The sequence below is a fragment of the Scyliorhinus torazame genome, chromosome 1 (assembly GCF_047496885.1).
Source record: "Scyliorhinus torazame isolate Kashiwa2021f chromosome 1, sScyTor2.1, whole genome shotgun sequence".
In the NCBI taxonomy this organism is placed as follows: domain Eukaryota; kingdom Metazoa; phylum Chordata; class Chondrichthyes; order Carcharhiniformes; family Scyliorhinidae; genus Scyliorhinus; species Scyliorhinus torazame.
In genome coordinates, this window is record NC_092707.1 from 298,242,924 (window position 1) to 298,264,991 (window position 22,068).

Consider the following 22,068-nt stretch of genomic DNA (forward strand, 5'->3'; position numbering starts at 1 on the left):
TGAATCTCTTCCCATCAACATTTTATTGTCTTGCCTGGATGCATGAACTGCTGGCTGCGACAGCATTTATTTCCCATTCCTCATTGCACTTAAACCGAGGGACATTTCAATGGGCATTTATGAGCTAACCACATTGCTGTGGATCTGGAGTCACATGTAGGCCATGCCAGCTGAGGACAGCAGATTTCCTTTCTAAAGCACATTAGTGACCAGACGTTTTTTTAATGACAATTGGCAATAGTTTCTTGGTCATCATTTGACTTTTAATTCCAGATTTATTTTTCTCCATCTGCCATGGCAGGATTCGAACCCGGGTCCCCAGAGCATTAACCAGAATCTCTAGATTATTAGTCCAGTGGCGATACCACTAGACCACCCCTCCCATACTGGGCATTACCATTGTGCAAAATTTAAATGACCTAGTCACATCAGAGCAGCTCAGATGCTGAGAATTCTGTGGCAAATAACTAATGTTCTGATTTCTCAAAGTCTGTCCATCATATAAAGGCACAAGTCAGAAGTGTAATGGAATACTCTCCATTTACCTGGATGACTGCAGCTCCAACAACACCCAAGAAACTCCACACCATCCAGGACAAAACAACCCAATTCATTGTTTCCCATACTTCACCCTCTACATTCACTCCCACCCCTCCCTGCATACTGTAGACACAGGCTTTACCATCTGTAAGAGGCACTGCAGAAACTCAGCTTGCCTCCATCGACAGCAGTTTCCAAACCAAACCTTCACCACTTACAAGAACAAGGGCGATAATCACATGGAAATGCTACCACCTGCAAGTGAAACATCATCCAAACTTGGAACTATATCATTGTTCTTTCACTGTCACTGGGTCAAAAACCTGGAACTCACTTGCTACCAGTGCTATGGTTGTACCTATTCCAGATAGCCTGCAGTGGTAAGAAGGCAGCATCTTTCTGAGGGCAATTATGGATGGGCAATAAATGTCGTCCTCGTCAGTGCTGTTCACATCGCATGGCATGCCATGGCACCATGGTTAGCACAGCTGCCTCGCCGTACCAGGAACCCATGTTTGATTCCGACCTTGGTGACTGCCTGCGTGGTGTTTGCACGTTTTCCCCGTGTCTGCGTGGGTGTCCTCCGGGTGCTCCGGTTTCCTCCCACAGTCCAAAGATGTGCAGGTTAAATGGACTGGTCATACTAAAATTGTCCTGAGTGTCTAAAGGCTAGGGGGGGCTTCGGGGATAGGGTGGGGGCATGAGTCAAAGTAGGGTGCTCTTTCAGTGGGTCAGTGCAGACTCGATGGGCCAAAGGCCTCCTTGTGCACTGTAGGGATTCTATGAAAGAATAAAAGTGCTGTGTCTGTTCACACATCTGCCATCTCATTTATTCCAAACATAAATTTTTCAGTAACATTAATTCAGGAATGTTATCCATGACCCATTTCAGACAGCCCTGACATGTAAGTTATCAGGAGGTAACTTACATATCAGGATGGAAGTTACTTCCTGATAAAAAACACAACTCCTGCATTTCACATTGATGTACGATCAATGACCACTAAAGCGAGGTTGTAGTCCAACTGAATGCTTTAATAAGCTAGATATATTTGCCCCAGCAGCTCAGGTACAGAATGAAGGCTGTTGGGGCGGCACATGCTCTTATACCCCGCCTAGCAGGGCGGAGCTACCATACATCTTGACCAATAGGAAGCATACAGTTTCTACCAATGGTGTTCCAGCATTACCAGGTACCGTAATACCTCTACTACCACATTCACCCCCTGTTAAAAAAGAGTCCGGCGGGGGGTGGTGGCCGGATACTACAAACATGGCAACGTGGTAGAATTAGTTATGGAGGTACCGTAATACCTCCGTACAGCGTTTTGTAACTATTTCCAATTCTTTTAAAAAATATATATTTTTATTCTCCTTTTTCACATTTTCTCCCGCATTTACACCCATCAACAATAAACAATAATCAGCAAGATATGTCAATCCCCATAATAACAACGATCCCATCCGCCCACCAACCCCCAAACATCAGCCCGCATGTTTACATAAACAAATGACAAAAAGGAATCAGGGATTACCCATAGTCATCCTTAATCTACACAGCCCCCCTCCCCCCACGCACCCCCCCAACTAATGTTCGATGTTATCCAGTTCTTGAAAGTGCATAATAAATAGTGCCCATGACTTGTAGAACCCCTCCGAGCTTCCCTTCAGTTCGAACTTAACCTTCTCAAGGGTCAAGTATTCCAACAGGTCCCCCCGCCACGCCAGGGCACTGGGTGGAGAGGCTGCTCTCCATCCCAGCAGGATCCGCCTTCGGGCGATCAACGAGGCGAAGGCTATGATATCTGCCTCCGCTCCCGTTTCCAACCCTGGCTGGTCCGACACCCCGAATATGGCCTCCTGGGGACCCGGGTCCAGTTTCACACGCACCACCTTGGAAATTACCCTAAACACCTCCTTCCAGTACTCCCCTAGCTTTGGACAGGACCAAAACATATGAACGTGATTCGCGGGCAACCCCCCCCGCCCGCACCCCCGCCCCGCAACGCTCACACACATTCTCTACTCCTTCAAAAAATCGGCTCATCCTCGCCCCTCGTGAGGTGCGCTCTATGTACCAACTATTTACAATTTATGATTTAAATTTACAATTTAAAATGAAGCAATCAGTCGATCAGGGGCCCTGGTCGTCCTCTGTGATCATCGGAGCCTCGGTGGTGACTCACGGTGGAGGCTTGGGCGTCTGTGACTCCAGGAGCGTGGCCTCGATCTCTGTGGCAGCTTCAACACCCCTAGACGGCGCTGGTGGGGAAAACGGTTGACCTGGGAAGGGAGCGCTGCGGGGTGCGTCGGTGGGTGGGGGGGCCTAGACGGGGCCGGCGGAAGGACCGATCCTCCTGTAAGGTGGAGGGGAGGGTAGGACTGGTGGCTGGGGTGTGCGTGGGGCTCCGGCGGGCGCCAAGTCTCGTAGGGAGACTGTATCTTGTCGGCCGTCGGGGTATGCCACGTAGGCGTACTGGAGGTTAGCATGGTGCAGATGGACCCTCTCGACCAACGGGTCCGACTTGTGCGCCCGCACGTGTTTTCGGAGCAGGATGGGTCCGGGAGCTGCCAGCCAGGTCGGGAGCGAAGTTCCAGAGGAGGACTTCCTGGGCAAGGCACGGAGACGTTCGTGAGGTGTCTGGTTGGTTGTGGTACAAAGCAGTGACCGGATGAAGTGGAGGGCATCTGGGAGGACTTCAGGCCAGCGGGAGACTGGGAGATTCCTGGCCCATAGGGCCAGTAGGACGGTCTTCCAGACCATTCCGTTCTCCCTCTCTACCTGTCCGTTACCCCGGGGGTTGTAACTGGTCGTCCTGCTCGAGGCGATGCCCTTGCTGAGCAGAAATTGACGCAGTTCGTCGCTCATAAAGGAGGACCCCCTATCACTGTGTATGTAGGCGGGAAACCCGAACAGTGCAAAAATGCTATGGAGGGCCTTGATGACGGTGGTTGCGGTCATGTCGGGGCAGGGGATGGCGAATGGGAACCGGGAGTACTCGTTAATCACGTTCAGGAAGTACGTGTTGCGGTCGGTGGAGGGGAGTGGGCCTTTGAAGTCCATGCTGAGGCGTTCAAAGGGACGGGAAGCCTTTATCAGGTGCGCTTTCTCTGGTCGGTAGAAGTGCGGTTTGCCCTCCGCGCAGATTTGGCAGGTCCCTGGTGGCTGTCCTGACCTCCTCGATGGAGTAGGGCAGGTTGCGAGTCTTGATAAAGTGGAAGAAGCGAGTGACCCCCGGGTGGCAGAGGTCCTCGTGGAGGGCTCGGAGGCGGTCCACTTGTACGGTGGCACATGTGCCGCGGGACACGACGTCAGAAGGCTTGTTTAGTTTCCCGGGACGATACAAGATCTCGTAGTTGGAGCTGGAGAGTTCGATCCTCCACCGCAAGATCTTATAATTTTTTATCTTGCACCGCTGTGCATTATCGAACATGAAAGCAACTGACCGTTGGTCAGTGAGGAGAGTGAATCTCCTGCCGGCCAGGTAATGCCTCCAGTGTCGCACAGCTTCTACTATGGCCTGGGCCTCCTTTTCGACTGAGGAATGGTGGATTTCGGAAGCATGGAGGGTACGTGAGAAGAAGGCCACGGGCCTGCCCGCTTGGTTGAGGGTGGCCGCCAGAGCTACGTCAGATGCGTCGCTCTCGACCTGGAAGGGGAGGGACTCGTCAATGGCGTGCATCGTGGCCTTTGCGATGTCTGCTTTGATGTGGCTGAAGGCCTGGCGGGCCTCTATTGACAGGGGAAAAGCTGTGGATTGGATCAGGGAACAGGCCTTGTCCGCATAGTTGGGGACCCACTGGGCGTAGTAACTGAAAAACCCTAGGCAGCACTTCAGGGCCTTGGAGCAGTGAGGGAGGGGGAACCCAATAAGGGGGCGCATGCGTTCAGGGTCGGGGCCTATAACTCCATTTCGCACTATGTAGCCGAGGATGGCTAGACGGTCGGTGCTAAACACGCATTTATCCTTGTTATACGTAAGGTTAAGGATCTTTGCGGTCTGGAGGAATTTTCGGAGGTTGGTGTCGTGGTCTTGCTGGTCGTGGCCGCAGATGGTGACATTATCGAGATACGGGAATGTTGCCTGTAAACCGTACCGGTCAACCATTCGGTCCATCTCGCGCTGGAAGACCGAGACCCCGTTGGTGACACCGAAGAGAACCCTTAAGAAGTGATAGAGCCGCCCATCTGCCTCAAAGGCAGTGTATCTGCGGTCACTCGTGCGGATGGGGAGCTGGTGGTAGGCAGGCTTAAGGTCCGCGTGGAGAAGACCTCATAATGCGCGATCCTGTTTACCAGGTCGGATATGCGGGGGAGAGTGTACGCGTCCAGCTGCGTAAACCTGTTGATGGTCTGACTGTAATCGATGGCCATCCTATGCATCTCCCCAGTCTTTACCACCACTACTTGAGCTCTCCAGGGACTGTTGCTAGCTTCAATGACTCCTTCCCGCAGTAGCCTTTGGATCTCTGACCTAATAAAGATCCGGTCCTCGGCACTGTACTGTCTGCTCCTGGTGGCGACGGGTTTGCAATCCGGGGTGAGGTTCGCAAACAGGGAAGGTGGGTCAACCTTAAGGGTCGTGAGGCCGCAGACAGTGAGGGGGGGTATAGGGCCGCCGAATTTGAAGGTTAGACTTTGGAGGTTACACTGGAAGTCTAAACCTAGGAGTGTAGCCGCGCAGAGGTGGGGAAGGACGTAGAGCCGGTAATTTTTGAACTCCCTTCCCTGGACTGTGAGGTTTGCTGCACAAAGCCCCTTTATCTCTACTGAGTGGGAACCGGAGCGGGCCAGGGAGATTTCTTGATTAACGGGGTGGACGAGGAGAGAACAGCGCCTTACCGTGTCGGTGTGTATGAAGCTCTCCGTGCTCCCAGAGTCGATTAGGCAGGACGTCTCGTGCCCGTTGATAAATACAGTCGTTGTAGCAGTTGAGTGTGTTCGAGGCCGGGACACGTCCAAAGTCACCGAGGCTAATCGCAGCAATTGAGTGTTCTCTTCGGGCAGTCTGTGTGGTCAGCCGAGATGGGGTCCTGGGGTTCATCCAAGATAGCGGCTCCCATTGGTCGCACATGGCTGGGGGTGCACAAAATAGCGGCGCCCATCCCTCTAACATGGCGTCCGCGGGACAAGATGGCAGCGCCCACTGGCCGCACGGGGACCGTGGAGAGGTTTGTGGTGGCTGTCCACATTCGCCGCCGGAGACCGCGGCAACCGCACGGGTCTGGCATACCACCACGAAATGGCCCTTTTTACCGCATCCCTTGCAGGTGGATGCGCGGGCCGGGCAGCGCTGGCGGGGGTGCTTGGCCTGCCCGCAAAAGTAGCAGCGGGGGCCCCAGGGTTGCCAGGCTGCCATGCAGCACAAGCTTGTGGGGGGATGGGGGATGTCTCGGGGTCGGCTGCAGAGGGGTTCCACGCTGCCCAGGGGGCTGCCGCGAGGCCAGGAACCTAAGCACGGGCGTTTCTGGAGGCCACATCCAGGGAGCCTGCAAGGGCCCGTGCCTCCGTGAGACCTAGAGTGTCTTTTTCTAGCAATCGCTGGCGGATTTGGGAGGATAGCATACCTGCCACGAAAGCGCCCCGGACCAAGAGTTCAGTGTGTTCACTCGCTGAAATTGCGGGCAGCTGCAGTTCCTCCCCAACACCAGGAGTGCACCGTAGAATTCTTCCAGTGATTCCCCAGGGATTTGTCGCCTCATTGCTAGCAGATGTCGGGCGTAGACCTGGTTTACCGGGCGAATATAATGTCCTTTTAGCAGCTCTATTGCTGCATGGAAGTCTTCCGCTTCCTCGATGAGGGGGTAAATTTCCGGGCTCACCCTCGAGTGCAGGACTTGCAATTTCTGTTCTCCCGTGGGTGTGTTTTCGGCCGTTCCGAGATATCCTTTAAAGCACGCCAGCCAGTGCTTGAAGATTGCCGCTGAGTTCGCCGCGTGGGGGCTGAGTTGCAGACACTCCGGCTTGATTCGGAGCTCCATCCTTTTTAAAACTAGCTTATTAAATTGATGCACGATCGATGACCACTAAAGCGAGGTTGTAGTCCAACTGAAGGCTTTAATAAGCTAGATTTTTCCCCCAGCAGCTCAGGTACAGAATGAAGGCTGCTGGGCGGCACGAGCTCTTATACCCCGCCTAGCAGGGCGGAGCTACCATACATCTTGACCAATAGGCAGCATACAGTTTCTACCAATGGTGTTCCAGCATTACCAGGTACCGTAATACCTCTACTACCACACACATATAACTTTATAACAGTTGCTTTCCTCTTGAACCAAAATCATTTGGGTGCTGCTTTCATCCTTCCACACATGAAAGGAAACGATGATCAAAAAATCAAAACTTCCACCATCAATTACCAAATGCCTTGAGTTATTTACATTCGCAAACTTTTCCTACAATTGAAACCAACACCGTGGCAAATGGGAACCACATTCATTCAGAGACAGAGCGAGAGAAAGAGAATTGACCCAGAGTCACATTAAACATTATAAATCTGAATAATTAGGATGAAAACGCTCCCCCAACGCAGACTGGGCTTTCTTGGCTTAACTGATTTCAGCCTGAGTGTTACAACTGCCATCTTCCTGGTGCTTAAAAGGCGGAATCAAAAACCAAAGAATTAAATTCAATAAAAATAACATTTATTAAATGACCTCAACTCGAGAGTGTGCAAGTGGATATTGAGAACAGGATTCGACTTGACTGTGATGCCTCACTCAATAAAATCCTTTCCAACTTTCTACATTCACACAGCCAAGGTATCTGGGTTCAGTTAATGTCAACTGAATCTTACCTCAGAACAGAAGGGGAGAAAATCTTTTGGAAATGAGTCAAATGCTTACCTTTGGCAGATGTGGTGAAAACAGTTGTGTGTTCTGCTGCCTCATTATCTTCTCCAGGAAGAGTGAATTGTGGTGCTCCTGCAGCCAAATTCTCATGTGATCCAGAGCTACTCCTTTTTCGCTCAGCTTTTGCCTTTTCACCTATTTCCTGCTGTGAAGATCCCACACTAGACGTTAAGTACCGGGGCCCATCATCAGAACAGGATGAATTAACAATGTCAAGGCATGATAGTCTTTCCTGACAGGAATATTGTGTTGGTGAAGCTGCATATGCTATTGACCGGCTGGTGCTCTCTGGTGAAGAATAAGAACTTGATACTTCACCAGACACAAATGGAGTCTGAAGAGCAGGTGTCTGCAGGATTAGAAAAGTCAGAACAAAGTTCCATTTATTCTCAAACATATTTTATCTAATTTTTTGAAGATATGAAACCAGTTTCCATTTATATATAACAATAGGTCTGCATTCCTCTTGCATTTCAAACCAGTCCAAAAGACTTCACCTATGTTAAAGTCGCTCTTATTAAACATTGCAGCCAGCAAAAGATTGGTTGGTGAATGACTAATAATCTGGCCAAATGGCAGTTGACCAAGACAGATGAACCCCTGTGTTTCTTTGAATCATGTAATGGCATATTTGGCAACCATCTATGGGAATAATATCTCATCTGAAGGATAGCACTTCCAATGTAAAGACAGTACTTACATTAAATACACTGACGCTAAGGCCGGGGTTCTACCCCAACCGGCGGGCGGGCCGTACCAGCACCAAAGAGTGGTGTGAACCACTCCGACGTCGGGCTGCCCGGAAGTTGCGGAATCCTCCGCACTTCCGGGGGCTAGGCCGGCGCTGGAGTGGTTGGTGCCACGCCAACCGTCGCTGGCCGGCGTGAATTGGCGCATGCGCGGGAGCACCGGTGTGTTCTGGCACATGCGCAGAACCGCTGGCGTGATCCCTGCGCAGGGGGTTTCTTCTCCGCGCCGGCCATGGCGGAGATTTGCAGAGGCCAGTGCGGAGGGAAAGAGTACTCCTACGGCACAGGCCCGCCTGCAAATCGGTGGGCCCCGATCGCGGGCCAGGCCACCGTGGGGGCCCCCCCCCCCTCGGGGCCGGATCCCCCACGCCCCCCCCCCCCCCCGAGGACTCCGCAGGCCACCGTCAGAACCTGCTCCTGCCGGTATGGACCTTGTGTATTTCACGCCGGCGGGACCAGCCGAAAACGGGCGGCCGCTCAGCCCATCGAGGCCCGGAGAATCGTCGGGGAGGCCACTGCCAACGGCCCCTGACTGGCGCGACGTGATCCCCGCCTCCGCCAAAAAACCGACGCCGGAGAATTCGGCAGCTGGCGAGGGAGCGGTGGGGTGGGATTCATGCCACCGCTGGCGATTCTCCGACCCGGCGGGGGGGTGGGGGGGGGGGGGTCGGAGAATCACGCCCTAAGTGTCCAAATGCTAGAGTAGAATTTGATCTAAGAACACTGGCTCAGTATACCTCTATAAAGCCTACAGTTTCTTCCCAAAATGTGCTTTACGTTGTGGTTGATGATTCATTATTAGACTCTTATGCCACCAACTCAGAGTTACGTACAAACATATGAATTAGGAACAGAGTAAGCCATTCAGCCCCTCAAGCCTGCTCCAACTTTGAATAAGATCATGGCAGATCTGATTGTAACTGCAAACCCTGCCCACCCGATAACATTTCACCCATTTGTTCATCAAAACTCTACCTTTCGCTGCCTTAAAAATATTCAAAGACTCTGTTTCCAGTGTCTTTTGAGGCAGTGAGGAGTCTTACAACACCAGGTTAAAGTCCAACAGGTTTGTTTAGAATCACTAGCTTTCGGAGCGCAGCACCTTCCTCAGGTGAATGAAGAGGTGGGTTTCAGAAACACCTCTGCATGACGTGCCAAATTATCAACATGGGTACCTCCATTACACGTGAGAACACCACCCACCAGGTACGTGGTACATACTCGTGCGACTCGGCCAACGTTGTCTACCTCATACGCTGTAGGAAAGGATGTCCCGAGGCGTGGTACATTGGCGAGACCATGCAGACGCTGCGACAACGGATGAACGGACATCGCGCGACAAACGGCAGGCAGGAATGTTCCCTTCCAGTCGGGGAACACTTCAGCAGTCAAGGGCATTCAGCCTCTGATCTTCGGATAAGCGTTCTCCAAAGTGGCCTTCAGGACGCGCGACAACGCAGAATCGGCGAGCAGAAACTGATAGCCAAGTCCCGTACACACGAGTACGGCCTCAACCGGGACCTTGGATTCATGTTGCATTACATTCACCCCCCACCACCTGGCCTGGGCTTGTGAAATCCTACCAACTGTCCTGGCTTGAGACAATTCACACCTCTTTAATCTGGGGTTATCCCTCTCTCCAGTTACTCCATCTGGACCTGTAAAGATTTAATTACCTGCAAAGATTTGCATTCAAAGTATCGTCTTGCATCTTTGACTTTGTGTTTCTGGAACCCACCTCTTCATTCACCTGAGGAAGGAGCTGCGCTCCAAAAGCTAGTGATTCGACACAAACCTGTTGGACTTTAACCTGGTGTTGTAAGACTTCTTACTGTGCTCACCCCAGTCCAACGCCGGCATCTCCACATCATGTCTTTTGAGAACGAGAGTTCCAGACACTCACGCCCCTCAAGAAAAAAACTAATCTCCTCATCTCTGTCTTAAATGAGAAACCCCTGAAATGAGAAACTCCCAGTCCTAGATTCTCTGACAAGAGGAAACATCGTCTCCACATCCACCCTCTCAAGACACCTCAGGATCTTCAACGTTTCGACCAACTTGCCCCTTACTCTTCTAAACGCCAGTGGATACAAACCTAAACTCTCCTACCTTTCCTCATAATGACACCTGCCCTTTTCTGGTATTAGTCTAGTAAACCTTATCTGAATTGTTTCCATCAGCATTTACATCTTTCCTAAATAAAGAGACCAATACTCCAGATGTGCTTTTCACCAATGCCATGTACAACTGAAGCATTACCTCCCTACTTTTGTAATCAATTCCCCTCACGAGAAATATTAACATTCTATTAGCTTTGCTAATTACTTGCTGTACCTGTACTTGTGCCTTTTGCGATTCATGCACTAGGACACCCAGATCCCTCTGCACCTCAGAGCTCTGCAATCTCTTATCATTTAGATAATAAGCTTCTTTTTTATTCTTCCTGCCAAAATTAACAATTTCACACTTGCTCAAATTATACTCCATGGGCGGGATTCTCTCAGCCTAGGCTGGGCCGGATTTGCGCCAAGCCGCCCCGATGCCGGTCCGCTGATTCTCCGGAGAGCGGAGAATCGGCGCCATTGGCACCGGCGCGGTCGGGGGCCGCTCTACGCAGACCCCCCGGCGATTCTCCACCCGGGATGGGCCGAACGGCTCCCCAAAAATAGCGAAGTCCGTCGGCGCCATTCACACCTGCTCTTACCCGGTGGGGCCGTGGCGTGCATGCATCCTGGGCGGCCTGGTTGGGGGGGGGGGGCTAGGGGGATCCGACCCCGGGGTGGGGGCCCTCTGCTGTGGCCTGGCCCGCGATCGGGGCCTACCGATCGGCGGGCCGACCTCTCGGGCTGGGGGCCTCTTTTGTTCCACGCCAGCCCCTGTAGCCCTACGCCATGTTGCGTCGGAGCTGGCGCGGAGAAGGGAGCCACTGCGCATGCGCAGACCCGCGGTGCCCACCTGACGCTGGGGATCAGCAGCTGGAGCAGCGTGGGTCGCTCCATTGCCGTGCTGGCCCCCTTTATGGGTCAGAATCGCTGCTCCTGAGGCCATGTTGACGCCGTCGAGAAACACAACGGCGTTTACGACGGCGTCAACACTTAGCCTCAGGATCCGAGAATCCCGCCCCATTTGCCAGATTTCTGCCCACTCACTGAACCCATCTCTGTACTTTAGCAGCTTCCTTACGTCCTCTTCACAATTTACTTTTCTACCCAGTTATCCAAGCTCATTTCTCTCTTTTGTACAGTTCTTTTCTCATATCAAAATCATATGTTGAGAAAGTATCTGGTCTTAGAAGATCATGGAGCAGGATTGATATGGGTGGAAATTAGGAAAGCAAGAGTGAGAAAACACAGGTGGGAATAGTTTATATGCCCCCTAACAGTAGTTAGAATGTTGAACAGAGTATAAACAAAAAAATATTGGAGCTTGTAACAAAGGCAATGTAGTAATTGTGGGGGACTTTAATTTTCATACAGACTGGCACATTCAAGTTGGCAAGTGTGGTCCAGAAGATGAATATTTAGAATGTTTTTGTGCCAGTTTTCTGGAGCAATTCAATGTGGAACAGACTGGGAATAAAGCTATTTTAGATCTGGTATTGTGCAATGTACCACAGTTAATTAGTAATTCTGTCATAAAAGACCCATTGTGAAAAGATAATACACTTAACCTAGCCTGTATACTGTGCTATGGTTATTAACATGTTTGTGTTCTCTTGAACAACATTTACCTGCTGTGCTTCACATGACAAGGGTGGCACCTCTGATGCAATCTCCACATCTTCGTGCTCACTCTCACTCCAACATTCTGCAGCAAGAAATAATTCACCATTGGCAGAAAATTAGGTTTGTCAAAAATCAGCAAGCGATAATAAGACCCCGTGGCACTTCAGTAATTTCCTACTCATTCAAACAAAACACATACCTTCAGTTTTTGCTTCTGAAGCTGGTAGGGTATAGTGAATAGCAGCTAAACCCATTTTATTCATCCACCTAAAAGATTAATGAGAATTATCATTTGATATTGCACATATTCAATTGTACCAGAGGGTATCGATGACAATGAATTCAGATATTTACCTTCCAAAATCCACTATGAAACATACATAACACTTCTATCCGAGCCTTTGACAATGTTGTTAAAAAGTGTTAGCAGTACAGTTTTCACATGGACATTATGAGTATCAGGAGTAGACCACTCAGCCCTTCAAGCTTGCTCCGTCATTCAATAAGATCGTAACTCATCTCATTTTAAGCTCAACTTCACATTAACCTTTCACCCCCTTGCTTGTCAAGAATCTATCTACCTCTACTTTAAAGATATTCAAAGACTCTGCCTCAACCAGCTTTGGAGGAAGAGAATTCCAAAGTCTCACAACCCTCAGAGAATCTTTTACCCCTCATCTCTGTCTTAAATGGGCAACCACTTATTTTTAATCAGGGACCCCTAGTTGTAGATTAGCCAGCAAGAGGAAACATCCTCTCCACAACCACCCTATCAACTCCCTTCAGGATACAAGCCTAGACTGTCCAACCTTTCCCTCATTAGATAACTTGTCCATGCACTGCTGCCTCATGGCGCCAAGGGTCTGGGTTAGATCCTGACCCTGGGCCACTGATCGTGTGGAGTTTGTACATTCTCCCCATGTCTGCGTGGGTCTCACCCCCACAACTGCAAGATGTGCAGGGCAGGTAGATTGGTAATGATAAAATTGCCCCTTAATTGGAAAAAATAATTGGGTACTCTTAAAAACAAGATTACCTGTCCATTCCAGGTATTAGTTTAGTAAACCTTTTCTGAGTTGCTTCCAATGCATTTACATCTTTCCTTAAACAGGGTGACCAATACATCACACAGTACTCCAGATCAGGTCTCACTAATGCCTTGTACAACTGAAGCATAGTCTTGTCTTCAATTCCCCTCACAATAAATGATACCATGCTATTAACTTTCCTAATTACTTGTTGCACCCGCACACCAACCTTAAGTGACCCATGCACTAGGACACCCAGATCCCTCTGTATCTCAGAGCTCTGCAATTTTGCACCACATGATATGCTTCTTTCTTATTTGTCCTGCCAAAATGGACAACCTCACATTTTCCCACATAGTATTCTATTTTGCAGATCTTTGCCTACTCACCTAACTTATCTGTATACTTTTGTAGCACTCTTACGTCCTCTGCACAACTTACTTTCCAAACTATCTTTGTGTCCATGATGTGGAGATGCCAGCGTTGGACTGGGGTGGGCACAGTAAGAAGTCTTACAACACTAGGTTAAAGTCCACAGGTTTATTTTGAATCACTAGCTTTCGGAGTGCAGCTCCTTCATCAGGTGAGTGACAAATATACCTGATGGACTTTAACCTGGTGTTGTAAGACTTCTTACTGTATCTTTGTGTCATCAGCACATTTAGCAACCATTCTATCCATCCCATCATCCAAATCATTTCTATAAATTGTAAACAGTTGAAGCCCAGCAATGTTCCCTGTGGCAGACCACTCAGATATTCGCTACAGAAATATTCTTACGTGCTTGATCAAAAAGTATATTTTGGAGTTGCTTTGTTGGGTCCATGGACGACATGGTGTTGCAATGACCCGTACACATCAATGAGATGCCACATTTTCTTCTGGTCTAAATTAACCTCTCTCAGCCTATCTGGCCGAAGAGGTTCCTTATTTCTGCTGAGTAATGGGAAAAAGGTGGTTTGGTGTCTAATCCCTGGTTGTTATCCTAATGAATATATGTAAGCTTCTGAAACATGGTTAAAGGATGGTCATGAATGGGAGTTAAATATCCAAGAGTATCAAATTATACGGAAGGACAGAGTGGATGGTAAGGGAGGTGGTGTAGCTCTGTTATTTAAGGATGACATCCGGGCAATAGTAAGTGATGACACTGGTGCTATGGAGGATAAGGTTGAATCGATTTGGGTGGAATTCAGGAATAGTAAGGCAAAAAAGTCACTGATAGGAGTAGTCTATGGGACACCAAATAGTAACATTATGGTGGGGCAGGCAATAAACAAAGAAATAACGGATGCATGTAGAAATGGTATAGCAGTTATCATGGGGGATTTTAATCTGCATGTCGATTGGTTTAACCAGGTCGGCCAAGGCAGCCTTGAGGAGGAGTTTTTAGAATGTATTCACGATAATTTCCTAGAACAGTATGTAATGGAACCTATGAGGGAACAAGCGGTCCTAGATCAGGTCCTGTGTAATGAGACAGGACTGATTAATGATCTTATAGTTAGGGATCCTCTCGGAAGGAGCAATCACAATATGGTGGAATTTAAAATACAGATGGAGGGTGAGAAGGTAAAATCAAACACTAGTATTTTGTGCTTAAACAAAGGAGATTACAATTGGATGAGAGAAGAGCTAGCTAAGGTAGACTGGGAGCAAAGACTTTATGGTGAAACAGTTGAGGAACAGTGGAGAACCTTCCAAGCGATTTTTGACAGTGCTCAACAAAGGTTTATACCAACAAAAAGGAAGGACGGTAGAACGAGGGAAAATCGACTGTGAATATCTAAGGAAATAAGGGAGAGTATCAAATTGAAGGAAAAAGCATACAAAGTGGCAAAGATTAGTGGGAGATTAGAGGACTGGGAAATCTTTAGGGGGCAACAGAAAGCTACTAAAAAAGCTATAAAGAAGAGTAAGATAGATTATGAGAGTAAACTTGCTCAGAATATAAAAACAGATAGTAAAAGTTTCTACAAATATATAAAACAAAAAAGAGTGGCTAAGGTAAATATTAGTCCTTCAGAGGATGAGAAAGGAGATTTAATAATGGGAGATGAGAAAATGGCTGAGGAACTGAACAGGTGTTTTCGGTCGGTCTTCACAGTCGGAGACACAAATAACATGCCAGTGACTGATGGAAATGAGGCTAAGACAGGTGAGGACCTTGAGATGATTGTTATCACTAAGGAGGTAGTGATGGGCAAGCTAATGGGACTAAAGGTAGACAGTCTCCTGGCCCTGATGGAATGCATCCCAGAGTGCTAAAAGAGATGGCTAGGGAAATTGCAAATGCACTAGTGATAATTTACCAAAATTCACTAGACTCTGGGGTGGTCCCAGCGGATTGGAAATTAGCAAACGTGACACCACTGTTTAAAAAGGAGGTAGGCGGGTAATTATAGGCCAGTTAGCTTAACTTCGGTAGCAGGGAAGATGCTGGAATCTATCATCAAGGAAGAAATAGCGAGGCATCTGGATGGAAATTGTACCCTTGGGCAGACGCAGCATGGGTTCATAAAGGACAGGTCGTGCCTAACTAATTTAGTGGAATTTTCTGAGGACATTACCAGTGCGGTAGATAACGGCGAGCCAATGGATGTGGTATATCTGGATTTCCAGAAAGCTTTTGACAAAGTGCCGCACAAAAGGTTGCTGCATTAGATAAAGATGCATGGCATTAAGGGTAAACTAGTAGCATGGATAGAGGATTGGTTAATTAATAGAAAGCAAAGAGTGGGGATTAATGGGTGTTTCTCTGGTTGGCAAGCAGTGGCTAGCGGTGTCCCTCAGGGATCAGTGTTGGGCCCACAATTGTTCACAATTTACATAGATGATTTGGAGTTGCGGACCAAATGCAATGTGTCCAAGTTTGCAGACGACACTAAGATGAATGGTAAAGCAAAAAGTGTAGAGGATACCGGAAGTCTGCAGAGGGATTTGGATAGGTTAAGTGAATGGGCTAGGGTCTGGCAGATGGAATACAATGTTGAAATTGTGAGGTTATCCATTTTGGTAGGAATAACAGCAAAAGGGATTATTATTTAAATGATAAAATATTAAAACATGCTGCTGTGGTGAGAGACCTGGGTGTGCTAGTGCATGAGTCGCAAAAAGTTGGTTTACAGGTGCAACAGGTGATTAAGAAGGCAAATGGAGTTTTGTCCTTCATTGCTAGAGGGATGGGATTTAAGACTAGGGAGGTTATGCTGCAATTTTCTAAGGTGTTAGTGAGGCCACACCTGGAGTATTGTGTTCGGTTTTGGTCTCCTTACCTGAGAAAGGACGTACTGGCGCTGGAGGGTGTGCAGAGGAGATTCACTAGGTTAATCCCAGAGTTGAGGGGGTTGGATTACGAGGAGAGGTTGAGTAGACTGGGACTATACTCGTTGGAATTTAGAAGGATGCGGGGGGATCTTATAGAAACATATAAAATTATGAAGGGAATAGATAGGATAGATGCGGGCAGGTTGTTTCCACTGGCGGGTGAAAGCAGAACTAGGAGGCATAGCCTCAAAATAAGGGGAAGTAGATTTAGGACTGAGTTTAGGAGGAACTTCTTCACCCAAAGGGCTGTGAACCTATGGAATTCCTTACCCAGTGAAGCAGTAGAGGCTCCTTCATTAAATGTTTTTAAGATAAAGATAGATAGTTTTTTTGAAGAATAAAGGGATTAAGGATTAAGGTGTTCGGGCTGGAAAGTGGAGCTGGGTCCACAAAAGATCAGCCATGATCTCATTGAATGGGGGAGCAGGCTCAAGGGGCCAGATGGCTCCTAGTTCTTATGGTTCTTATGTTCAGGTAAAGCCAAAATTGGTGTTCTGATGAAAGGTCATAACCTGAAATGTCAACTCGGTTTTCTCTCCACAAATGCTGCCAGACCTGGTGAGTATTTCCAGCATTTTCCACTCTTAATATCAAAGACAAGATTAGTTTTGGTAATTATGTTCCCAGTGCTGACAATAATTGACGAGGCTGAAGTAAATAATAATGGCTCTTTAATGTCAGGTACTAGAGGTCAGCTAGCATTCATACAACTATAAAGCTTCCAAGGCGAGGAGCAATGCAAGTCTGTACTACATTTAAGTCTTTTTATAATTAGGTTCTTCTACATTGAAGTATTTAATCTTCAGTAATTTAATTCAGATTATCTCTTTTTCCCATAATCCCTCATCTTTCTCATTCCTAAGTGAATTACGATCCATCACAAAACCCCTCATCACCAGGTCTCCTTGTTCCTGCATTAACGGGAACAGGGAAATGGAAGAACATATAGGCTGGGATTCTCCGTTGCGAGTCCGCCGCTTGTCAATGGGATTTCCCATTGAAGCAACCCTATGCCGCCGGGAAACCTGCAGGCGGAGGTGTGCCGCCGGCGGAACCAGAGAATCCCGCTGCCAGAGAATAGCCGAAGAATCCCGGCCATAATTAAAGCCAGGCAATAGACGACTGGAACAATGGTGATGTACAGCACATATCATTTAAAGGTCGCGTAGTTAGGATGATGTTAAGTGGTATACATAAGTTTGGGAAACATCATGGTTATCAAATTGGAATGGATTGGTTTGAAAACAGAAGATGCTGTAAATACTCAGCAGGGAAGGAAACATCTGTGGGAAGAGGAACAGAATTAGCATTTCACGAAGTTTTGTCAGAACTGGAAGAAGCTCGAGAGTTTATCAGCAAATGCACTCAGACAAGGGGCAGTGGAGGATAGAACAGAAAGGAAGGCCTGTGATAGGGTGGAGGGCAGAATTGCCAAAATGACACAGAGAATGGTGGCATAATGCAAAACAGCTGGTAATAGGTCAAGTTTTTTAAAAATGGGTTAGTAAATGGTGACAGCAGAATCATTATGTGCACCTTACATCTGAAAAAATTGGGAAGAGTTATGATTTGAAGTTGTTGAAACCAATGTTGAGTCTGGAAGGCTGCAATGTATCGACTTGAAAGAAACAACTTTCAAGGTGCTTTTCCTTGAGCTTCAGTACAAGGGCATCGCAGGCTGAGGTCAGTGATGTCAGAGTGGGAGGGGGACGGAGAATTATAACGTCAAGCAACCATACCTTCTCATGCTTGTGGGCTGAATGGAGATGTTCAAAAAAGCTATCACACAACTTGTGTCTGGTCTCCCTCCAAAAAAAGAGGAGACTACCTCAATGAGCAGCAAATAGGGGAAGGTGCCATGGGAAGAAAGGACGAGGATGTCGCAGAGTGAACAGTCTCTTTGGAATGCTGAAAGAGGAGCAGAGGAAAAGATATGTTCGGTGGCAGCATTGCACTGCAGGTGCAGGAATGTTAAATGTGAAGGCTGGTTTGTCGGTAGGTGAGGACAAGAGGGATGAAGAATGCAGGAAATGGGGTGGTCACATCATGGACTCCATTAATCACAGTGGTGAGGAATCTTGGCCTGTGGAAAAAGGAAGAAATGCCGAAGGACTGGTGTGGAAGACGACATCGCTGGAGTAGTTGTGTGAAGGAAAGTGGAGCGAAGAAGGAAGAGAGGTGACTTAATAGAGGTGTACAAGGTGATGAGAGGCATGGATAGAGTGGATAGCCAGAGACTTTTCCCCAGGGCAGAAATAGCTGTCATGAGGGGACATCATTTTAAGGTGATTGGAGGAAGGTATAGGGGAGATGTCAGAGATAGGGGGCGCGATTCTCCGAAATGGAGACAAAGTCCCGACGCCGGAGTGAAAACCAGAGTGTTTCACTCCGGTGTCGGAGCCTGCTCCCAGCCCCCTATTCTCCCGCCCCCGGGGGGCTAGGTGCGGCGTTGCGTATTTTATGCACGCTGGGCCTTTGCGCCGCTTAAATAGCGGCACTGAATCATAGAATCATAGAAGTTTACAGCATAGAAACAGGCCCTTCAGCCCAACCAGTCCATGCCACCCAGTTTTTACCATTAAGCTAGTCCCAGTTGCCTGCACTTGGTCCAAAACCCTCTATACCCATCTTACCCATGTAACTATCTAAATGCTTTTTAAAAGACACAATTGTACCCGCCTCTACTACTACCTCTGGCAGCCCATTCCAGACACTCACTACCCTCCGAGTGAAGAAATTGCCCCTCTGGGCCCTTCTAAATAATATGATCAGGGATAGTCAGCATGGCTTTGTGAAGGGTAGGTCATGCCTCACAAACCTTATTGAGTTCTTTGAGAAGGTGACTGAACAGGTAGACGAGGGTAGCGCAGTTGATGTGGTGTATATGGATTTCAGCAAAGCGTTTGATAAAGTTCCCCACGGTAGGCTATTGCAAAAAATACGGAGGCTGGGGATTGAGGGTGATTTAGAGATGTGGATCAGAAATTGGCTAGCTGAAAGAAGACAGAGGGTGGTGGTTGATGGGAAATGTTCAGAATGGAGTACAGTCACAAGTGGAGTACCACAAGGATCTGTTCTGGGGCCGTTGCTGTTTGTCATTTTTATCAATGACCTAGAGGAAGGCGCAGAAGGGTGGGTGAGTAAATTTGCAGACGATACTAAAGTCGGTGGTGTTGTCGATAGTGTGGAAGGATGTAGCAGGTTACAGAGGGATATAGATAAGCTGCAGAGCTGGGCTGAGAGGTGGCAAATGGAGTTTAATGTAGAGAAGTGTGAGGTGATTCACTTTGGAAGGAATAACAGGAATGCGGAATATTTGGCTAATGGTAAAGTTCTTGAAAGTGTGGCTGAGCAGAGGGATCTAGGTGTCCATGTACATAGATCCCTGAAAGTTGCCACCCAGGTTGATAGGGTTGTGAAGAAGGCCTATGGAGTGTTGGCCTTTATTGGTAGAGGGATTGAGTTCCGGAGTCGGGAGGTCATGTTGCAGCTGTACAGAACTCTGGTCCGGCCGCATTTGGAGTATTGCGTACAGTTCTGGTCACCGCATTATAGGAAGGACGTGGAGGCTTTGGAGCGGGTGCAGAGGAGATTTACCAGGATGTTGCCTGGTATGGAGGGAAAATCTTATGAGGAAAGGCTGACGGACTTGAGGTTGTTTTCGTTGGAGAGAAGAAGGTTAAGAGGAGACTTAATAGAGGCATACAAAATGATCAGGGGGTTGGATAGGGTGGACAGTGAGAGCCTTCTCCCGCGGATGGATATGGCTGGCACGAGGGGACATAACTTTAAATTGAGGGGTAATAGAAATAGGACAGAGGTCAGAGGTAGGTTCTTTACGCAAAGAGTAGTGAGGCCGTGGAATGCCCTACCTGCTACAGTAGTGAACTCGCCAACATTGAGGGCATTTAAAAGTTTATTGGATAAACATATGGATGATAATGGCATAGTGTAGGTTAGATGGCTTTTGTTTCGGTGCAACATCGTGGGCCGAAGGGCCTGTACTGCGCTGTATTGTTCTATGTTCTATGTTCTATGAATCTCTCCCCTCTCACCTTAAACCTTTGCCCTCTAGTTTTAGACTCCCCTACCTTTGGGAAAAGATGTTGACTATCTACCTTATCTATGCCCCTCATTATTTTATAGACCTCTATAAGATCACTCCTAAGCCTCCTACGCTCCAGGGAAAAAAGTCCCAGTCTATCCAGCCTCTCCTTATAACTCAAACCATCAAGTCCCGGCAACATCCTAGTAAATCTTTTCTGCACTCTTTCTAGTTTAATAATATCCTTTCTATAGTAGGGTGACCAGAACTGCACACAGTATTCCAAGTGTGGCCGTACCAATGCCTTGTACAACTTCAACAAGACGTCCCAACTCCTGTATTCAATGTTCTGACCAATGAAACCAAGCATGCCGAATGCCTTCTTCACCACCCTGTCCACCTGCGACTCCACCTTCAAGGAGCTATGAACCTGTACTCAAAGAACAAAGAACAAAGAAATGTACAGCACAGGAACAGGCCCTTCGGCCCTCCAAGCCCGTGCCGACCATACTGCCCGACTAAACTACAATCTTCTACACTTCCTGGGTCCGTATCCTTCTATTCCCATCCTATTCATATATTTGTCAAGATGCCCCTTAAATGTCCCTATCGTCCCTGCCTCCACTACCTCCTCCGGTAGTGAGTTCCAGGCACCCACTACCCTCTGCGTAAAAAACTTGCCTCGTACATCTACTCTAAACTTTGCCCCTCTCACCTTAAACCTATGCCCCCTAGTAATTGACCCCTCTACCCTGGGGAAAAGCCTCTGACTATCCACTCTGTCTATGCCCCTCATAATTTTGTATACCTCTATCAGGTCGCCCCTCAACCTCCTTCGTTCCAGTGAGAACAAACCGAGTTTATTCAATCGCTCCTCATAGCTTATGCCCTCCATACCAGGCAACATTCTGGTAAATCTCTTCTGCACCCTCTCTAAAGCCTCCACATCCTTCTGGTAGTGTGGCGACCAGAATTGAACACTATACTCCAAGTGTGGCCTAACTAAGGTTCTATACAGCTGCAACATGACTTGCCAATTCTTATACTCAATGCCCCGGCCAATGAAGGCAAGCATGCCGTATGCCTTCTTGACTACCTTCTCCACCTGTGTAGCCCCTTTCAGTGATCTGTGGACCTGTACTCCTAGATCTCTTTGACTTTCAATACTCTTGAGGGTTCTACCATTCACTGTATATTCCCTACCTGCATTAGCCCTTCCAAAATGCATTACCTCACATTTGTCCAGGTTAAACTCCATCTGCCATCTCTCCGCCCAAGTCTCCAGACAATCTAAATCCTGCTGTATCCTCAGACAGTCCTCATCGCTATCCGCAATTCCACCAACCTTTGTGTCGTCTGCAAACTTACTAATCAGACCAGTTACATTTTCCTCCAAATCATTTATATATACTACAAAGAGCAAAGGTCCCAGCACTGATCCCTGTGGAACACCACTGGTCACAGCCCTCCAATTAGAAAAGCATCCCTCCATTGCTACCCTCTGCCTTCTATGGCCTAGCCAGTTCTGTATCCACCTTGCCAGTTCACCCCTGATCCCGTGTGACTTCACCTTTTGTACTAGTCTACCATGAGGGACCTTGTCAAAGGCCTTACTGAAGTCCATATAGACAACATCTACTGCCCTACCTGCATCAATCATCTGAGTGACCTCCTCGAAAAACTCGATCAAGTTAGTGAGACACGACCTCCCCTTCACAAAACCGTGCTGCCTCTCACTAATACGTCCATTTGCTTCCAAATGGGAGTAGATCCTGTCTCGAAGAATTCTCTCCAGTAATTTC

The 22,068-nt window shown here is 48.1% G+C and overlaps 1 protein-coding gene across 3 annotated transcripts in view; it reads right to left on the bottom strand.

Annotated features, from left to right (window-relative positions):
• The window catches only part of ipcef1 (interaction protein for cytohesin exchange factors 1), a 218,963-nt gene that overhangs the window by 67,136 nt on the left and 129,759 nt on the right, over positions 1 to 22,068 (bottom strand). For all 3 annotated transcript variants that reach the window (XM_072507730.1, XM_072507731.1, XM_072507729.1), the window contains exons 7-9: positions 12,066 to 12,133; positions 11,872 to 11,948; positions 7,387 to 7,741 (exon numbers count right to left, since the gene is read on the bottom strand). In XM_072507730.1, the coding sequence (XP_072363831.1) occupies positions 7,387 to 7,741; positions 11,872 to 11,948; positions 12,066 to 12,133 (500 nt within the window). The remainder of the gene's footprint in view (positions 1 to 7,386; positions 7,742 to 11,871; positions 11,949 to 12,065; positions 12,134 to 22,068) is intronic.